The sequence below is a fragment of the Engystomops pustulosus genome, chromosome 6 (assembly GCF_040894005.1).
Source record: "Engystomops pustulosus chromosome 6, aEngPut4.maternal, whole genome shotgun sequence".
Taxonomy (NCBI): Eukaryota; Metazoa; Chordata; class Amphibia; order Anura; family Leptodactylidae; genus Engystomops; species Engystomops pustulosus.
The window spans coordinates 4385736-4393209 of NC_092416.1; the positions used below are offsets into that span (position 1 = coordinate 4385736).

Below are 7474 nucleotides of genomic sequence, written 5' to 3' on the forward strand. Positions count from 1 at the left end.
CATTAAGGATAAATTATCTTCCAGATTACTCGCTAGCGCCCTCCAGAGATGAGAGCAGAGAAGGCTCCACCCCTCGCGTTACACAACACAAGTCAATGTCCCCAGAAGAGCGATGAGCAGGAGGAGCGGGGTCTGCAGAGCGTCGCTCCCACACTTTATCACTCCCATCGTCAGCTTCCCGTTTTCCAGTTTCTTCCTCTGAGGCGCACGGCAGAAGGACTCGCTGGCGCAGCCCTTAATGAACGTCAACCCTGGAAACAAGGTTACATTTGTATCATAAGATCTAAGCCCAGTCTCCTAGTTATGGACAGGGCATCACCACCAGGATGAAGGATTGTAAAGCCAGCACTGACATCCTGGTGCGTCCCCTCTGGCAGGATCTGATCTTTTAGCTTCTCATTCCCTGGTTTTTAAGAATAAAAGGAATTCAAAATTATGCAAACGATCCTGAGGATTTAATGGAGCTGCAAAAATGTTTTAAAGTGTTTTAGTCTTCAAAATCCAGAGCATAAGAAGCTTAAAGAGATTTATCACAATAGACAGGATTCTTTACTCAAGAGCAGAGAGACTATGGACCTAAATGGCAAAGGATAATATATGGGCCAGGATGTCTGCAGTGTAATAATATCACATGTTATGGATGATACGTGGTACAGGGTCAGGAGGGGACGGGATGTCTGCAGTGTAATAATATCACATGTTATGGATGATACATGGTACAGGGTCAGGAGGGGCCGGGATGTCTGCAGTGTAATAATATCACATGTTATGGATGATACATGGTACAGGGTCAGGAGGGGCCGGGATGTCTGCAGTGTAATAATATCACATGTTATGGATGATACATGGTACAGGGTCAGGAGGGGCCGGGATGTCTGCAGTGTAATAATATCACATGTTATGGATGATACATGGTACAGGGTCAGGAGGGGCCGGGATGTCTGCAGTGTAATAATATCACATGTTATGGATGATACATGGTACAGGGTCAGGAGGGGCCGGGATGTCTGCAGTGTAATAATATCACATGTTATGGATGATACATGGTACAGGGTCAGTAGGGGCTGGGATGTCTGCAATGTAATAATATCACATGTTATGGATGATACATGGTACAGCGTCAGGAGGGGCCGGGATGTCTGCAGTGTAATAATATCACATGTAATGGATGATACATGGTACAGCGTCAGGAGGGGCCGGGATGTCTGCAGTGTAATAATATCACATGTTATGGATGATACATGGTACAGGGTCAGGAGGAGCCGGGATGTCTGCAGTGTAATAATATCACATGTAATGGATGATACATGGTACAGCGTCAGGAGGGGCCGGGATGTCTGCAGTGTAATAATATCACATGTTATGGATGATACATGGTACAGGGTCAGGAGGGGTCGGGATGTCTGCAGTGTAATAATATCACATGTTATGGATGATACATGGTGCAGGGTCAGGAGGGGCCGGGATGTCTGCAGTGTAATAATATCACATGTTATGGATGATACATGGTACAGCGTCAGGAGGGGCCGGGATGTCTGCAGTGTAATAATATCACATGTAATGGATGATACATGGTACAGGGTCAGGAGGGGCCGGGATGTCTGCAGTGTAATAATATCACATGTTATGGAGGATACATGGTACAGGGTCAGGAGGGGCCGGGATGTCTGTAGTGTAATAATATCACATGTTATGGATGATACCTGGTGCAGGGTCAGGAGGGGCAGGGATGTCTGCAGTGTAATAATATCACATGTTATGGATGATACATGGTGCAGGGTCAGGAGGGGCCGGGATGTCTGCAGTGTAATAATATCACATGTTATGGATGATACATGGTGCAGGGTCAGGAGGGGCAGGGATATCTGCAGTGTAATAATATCACATGTTATGGATGATACCTGGTACAGGGTCAGGAGGGGCTGGGATGTCTGCAATGTAATAATATCACATGTTATGGATGATACCTGGTACAGGGTCAGGAGGGGCCGGGATGTCTGCAGTGTAATAATATCACATGTTATGGATGATACATGGTACAGGGGCAGGAGGGGCCGGGATGTCTGCAGTGTAATAATATCACATGTTATGGATGATACATGGCACAGGGTCAGGAGGGGTCGGGATGTCTGCAGTGTAATAATATCACATGTTATGGATGATACATGGCACAGGGTCAGGAGGGTCCGGGATGTCTGCAGTGTAATAATATCACATGTTATGGATGATACATGGCACAGGGTCAGGAGGGTCCGGGATGTCTACAGTGTAATAATATCACATGTTATGGATGATACATGGTACAGGGTCAGGAGGGGCCGGGATGTCTGCAGTGTAATAATACCACATGTTATGGATGATACATGGTACAGGGTCAGGAGGGGGCGGGATGTCTGCAGTGTAATAATATCACATGTTATGGATGATACATGGTACAGGGTCAGGAGGGGCCGGGATGTCTGCAGTGTAATAATATCACATGTTATGGATGGTACAGGGTCAGGAGGGGCTGGGATGTCTGCAGTGTAATAATATCACATGTTATGGATGATACATGGTACAGGGTCAGGAGGGGCCGGGATGTCTGCAGTGTAATAATATCACATGTTATGGATGATACATGGTACAGGGTCAGGAGGGGCCAGGATGTCTGCAGTGTAATAAGTCCCGGTGTGTGCACCTACCTGCGCTATTCTTCAGCTCATACAGGGAGCAGAACTTCTCGTCTCCGGTGCAGTTCTGGACCGTGGAGGCGACACATTTCCTTAGGCTGTGGCTCAGGCAGACGGGACACTGGATCTCGTTGCTCGACTTGTTCACCTTCGGCTCTAAATGGAGACAAATCTCGTTACCGGATGGACCCAGAACATTAACAGGGACCTGTTGGCAGTTGTGATCACACAGGTAAGTGGCAGCCCTGGAGACTTGTGTGGTCAAGCGCAGCAGGGGCGTGTCCTCACACTGCTGTGTTCTGTGCCCTCTGAGACTAGGGTCAGGTATGGTCCCTGGAGAGATGTGTAGTCAGATCTTTCTGTATGTTAGTAACAGCAGGACTGCGGAATATGGACGCAAATCCCAGGATTGCAGCTTTCACGTCTCTAACTTCAGGTCTGAGTAAACATTGCACAGGGAAAGCAGTGTGAGGACACAAGCATAATGCATATGGAGAAGCTACAATCCTGGGATTGAATCCCTATTTCACAGTCCTGCTGCTACTAACAGCACACACAAAGGTCTGATGACACATCTCTCCAGGAACAATACCTTGCAGTCTGCAGAGAGCACAGAGCACAGCAGTGTGAGGACAAGCCCAATGCACTTGGAGCAGCGACAATTCTGGAACAAGAATTTTTTTTTCTCTAGTCCTGCTGCTCATTATCCAGTGAGGACACATTCACAATGACACCCCCAGGTCCAGTACCCAGGGAGGGCTCCGGTGGGGTGCAGGAGTCTGTGCTGCAGCAGGTGCTCCGGATCTGCATGGAGAGGAGGCTGCTCATGGCCGCCGTGAAGTTACACCATTCGGCAGCTCCACAGTCTCGTTCAAATGTGAAGGATCTTTTTCCATCTAAGAAAAAAAAAAAAGTTGGAAAATCCATTAAATGGCCAATAACAGAACAGGAAGCAGACAGCGCCCTTCTCCATGTAGTGGCCGACACAAGTCACTGCAGCTTGCCACAACTCAAGTAAATGGGAGCCGATCCGCAGTCTCCGGTTCTGACCACTGCACACAGAATGGCGCTGCCCGCTCCCTGCTCCAGGTACTGATCTCACTAGTCAGACACTTCCTTAGTAGTTTGGATTGGGATCGGGACGGGTTGGAGGAATTTATTTTGTGTAATTGATGCCCTTCAGGCGCTGACACTCATTTACATGGATTCCTTAATTACCGTAATTACACATCAGCCGAGTTCCTGCAAAAAGCTCAGGAATCCAGAAATGTGAGCCGGAGTCTTGTGTGGAGAATCAGTGGGTGGGGGAGTCACGGGTCACAGGTCACCCATCGTGTCATAGGGTAGAGGAGCAGCAGATGATCCTCACTCCACCAACAATAGAACATTGGGGGGGGCTGTCCCAAGTTTCAGCTTGGATTGGTGGTGGTGCGGGGGTCTGCTCAGGAGATTGGGGTCCCACTCCCCTAGTGATGGGAGCTCGCACCCAGTCTAAGGGATTGAGCCTGGTTCATGGATCATAGCATCACATCCAAGCTGAAGATGGTCCACCACGGAGGAGACCCCCAGCAATCACCTACCATCTGGAGAGGAACCCCAAAAACAAGCCTTCAGCTCCGCCGCACCCTGGAGAACAAAGCCAAAACCACCCAAAAATTTTGGCGGATGAACTCATCGCGTCGGCATTGAAACACGTGGCCCCACCGCTCCGATAAGAGGAAACAACCCGGATTTGTAGACACTGATCTACTTGGGGGCCCCGATTGATATTTGGATACAGTGATGTAGGGACCTACTTGCGGCCACGGACTGGGTGATGATGGACACACACAGCTCCTCTCCGGAGCAGTTCTTCACGTTCCCAGAACACGAGGTGTTGTAGTTATCAGTGCACTGGACACACTCCAGGCCCAGCCCTAAAATATAACAAATTACAGAGAAAATGACCCAACCTGGGAGCAGGTGCCTGGACACCCCACGGCCGGTGACCTCCAGTGAGCAAGGTCCTCTGTGATATCACAGCCAGGGCCACCAAAAGGACTCAATCACAGCCAAAAATGAAGGAAATGCGCAAAGATTCTCACCTGGAGACACGAGGAGAACCAAACCGGCCAGGACCAGGAGGACGCTCATGGTGGAGAAGGTTCACGGATCCCTGCAGACTAATAACAAGATGCTAGAACCATCGGGGGACCATCCGGACCCTCAGGGCGCTGTCCCACGTTGCGTTCGCAAACGCAGACGCAGACAAAACCGGAAACGCATTGATTTAACGCAAAACACCGGCGGCTCGTACCCGATCGCAGGCGTTTCCATAGAAACGCCGATGCGATCGGACCGCCCCGATGGGCGTGGTTTTGTCACCCTCAGGGCACGTTCACACGTTGCATTTTCAAACGCAACCAAAACGCAACGTGTGAACGCGCCCTCACAGGTGACACAGGTGCCAAATACCTTTATGCAACACCAAGAGGGATGCCACACATGGCGTTTTTAAAACATACCATGCGTTTGGCTACTCAAAGGGCGATGCCACACGTGGCGTTTTGAACCTGATTTTGGTCTGTTTTAAGCATTCCGTTAAAAAAACGCATTCACTTTTGACCAGTTTTAATTCAGATAATTGGTTAAACCTGTCAAAAACGCATGCACTTTTTAACAATGCGTAAAAACGGACCAAAAACAGGTTCAAAACGCCACATGTGCCATCCCCCAAAACCTGTTTATCTATTAAGATACTTGGGAAAAACGGTCAAAACCGCCACGTGTGGCATCACCCAAAGATAAACTATACTGACACATAGTAACAAACCCCCAGCTGCAGCCTCTCACCTCAAGCAGCACAGAACAATCCCATCACCCCCTGGGCAGGTGGAGCCCCACATCCAATTTATCCCATTCAGCTGTAACGGGGGGTGACTGATTGGCTGTGAGGAGAGGGTGGGCGTTACTCAGGGCGGTGACACACGCTGCGTTCTTGTTGCATTTTTTTCATTGTGTTTTTGCATCATATTTGCATATTGGCTTTTTCAATGGGTTTACGGTGAGGGCGCGGTCACACGCTGCGTTTTGGTTGCGTTTTCATTGCATGCGTTAACAATGTGTTTATGTTTGCGTTTTGTAAACACTATGGGGGACATTTACATAAAGTGTCGGTGTCTGCATTGGCTTTGTTACCGACCTGCTCTCGGTAAGAAGATACACATGTAATATTGTGGAGCTGTGCAGAGACATTTCTGGCGCCGAGACCATTTTCTGTCCTTGGGACAAAATCTGTCCCGAGCACCAGAAATGTGTCCAACAGTCCCTGCTAGACCAGTTTTCTTTTGGTCTACTTTCCGTCAGTTTACACCGCCCAAAAAGGGCTGCGACACATAGTAATTGTGTCTGAGTTTCCACTCCGCCAAAGCCACGCCCCTTTTCGGAGAAGAGTCGGAGCAGACGGAAAAAGGCATTTTTTCTGGCGCCGCCAGCTAATAAATAGGTCTGAGAGCAGAACATGTGGTGAGAGCGCCACAAAATTGCCGGAAACGCCATAGTAAATGTCCCCTATGTCAATGATACTAGTAATGTGATAAGGCGAATCACCTCGTCTCCGCTGCTGTAATGCGTTTTAAAACGCAAGGAAAACTGTGATGTAATTAGGCAAATCTCCTCGGGTTTCAAAACGCAATGTAAATGACATGTGTAAAAACGGACAAAAATGCATGCATTTTTTACAACCTGAAAACGTCCCAAAAAGGTCCTAAAAACACAATGGGGGACATTTACTATGGTGTTTCCGCCAGTTTTGTGGCGCTCTCACCACATGTTCTGCTCTCAGACCTATTTATTAGCTGTCGGGGACAGAAAAAATGCCTTTTTCCGTCTGCTCCGACTCTTCTCCGAAAAGGGGCGTGGCTTTGGCGGAGTGGAAACTCAGACACAATTACTATGTGTCGCAGCCCTTTTTGGACGCTGTAAACTGACGGAAAGTAGACCAAAAGAAAACTGGTCTAGCAGGGACTGTTGGACACATTTCTGGTGCTCGGGACAGATTTTGTCCCAAGGACAGAAAATGGTCTCGGTGCCAGAAATGTCTCTGCACAGCTCCACAATATTACATGTGTATCTTCTTTCCGAGAGCAGGTCGGTAACAAAGCCAATGCAGACACCGACACTTTATGTAAATGTCCCCCAATGTGTGACATCACCCATCACCCGAACCCTCGTTGGAGAACGTGCTGCTGGATCGCGACTGGACCGGGTAAGTTAATGTGCATGTGATCAAGGCAGAATCCTTTGGAATACGCCGAAAACGTGTAAAATAAAAGGCGACGAACGCACCCTAAGGTGTTAAATTAACGCAAAACACCGGCGGCTCCATAGAAACGCCGACGCGATGGGGCCAAGGCCCACCCCGGTGGGCGCGACTTTGTCTGCGTTTGCGTTTGCAAGCGCAGACAAAGCGCCACGTGTGGCGCCGGCCTAAGGCCGGCGGCACACGTGGCGTTTTGAACCCGTTTTTTGGGCTGTTTTTCAGCAGTCCGTTAAAAAAAGCTGAGTTTTTGACTGGTTTTACCAATTATCTTAATTAAAACGGGCCAAAAACGGATGTGTTATTTTATCCGACTGCTTAAAAACTGACTAAAAACGGGTTCAAAACGTCACGTGTGCCGCCGGCCTGAGTCCTTTTCAACGCATTGAAAAAAACAAAAAAACTCGCTTGAAAAACTGAAACACTGAGACAACTCTGATGGAAAACTGATTGCACTCTGATGAAAAATGTGCGTTTTTCACTGACCGCACCCTGATCGCCCCCT

At 48.6% G+C, this 7474-nt stretch overlaps 1 protein-coding gene across 1 annotated transcript; it reads right to left on the reverse strand.

The window, feature by feature from the left end:
* On the reverse strand, positions 1 to 5551 carry LOC140065285 (phospholipase A2 inhibitor and Ly6/PLAUR domain-containing protein-like). Its single transcript, XM_072112881.1, has 6 exons — positions 5505 to 5551; positions 4757 to 4834; positions 4469 to 4588; positions 3422 to 3568; positions 2685 to 2828; positions 1 to 251 (listed from the first exon to the last, which is right to left on the reverse strand). The coding sequence occupies exons 2-6, from the start codon at positions 4803 to 4805 to the stop codon at positions 79 to 81; spliced, it is 633 nt and encodes a 210-aa protein (XP_071968982.1). The 5' UTR covers positions 4806 to 4834; positions 5505 to 5551; the 3' UTR covers positions 1 to 78.
* Between the last annotated feature and the right edge of the window lie 1923 nt (positions 5552 to 7474).

Coding starts and splice junctions, on each gene's coding strand:
- LOC140065285 (XM_072112881.1), bottom strand. CDS start 4,805: ATGAGCGTCCTCCTGGTCCTGGCCGGTTTGGTTCTCCTCGTGTCTCCA. Junction 4,589..4,756: donor GGTTCTCCTCGTGTCTCCAG/GTGAGAATCTTT, acceptor GTTATATTTTAG/GGCTGGGCCTGGAGTGTGTC. Junction 3,569..4,468: donor CACCCAGTCCGTGGCCGCAA/GTAGGTCCCTAC, acceptor TTTTTTTCTTAG/ATGGAAAAAGATCCTTCACA.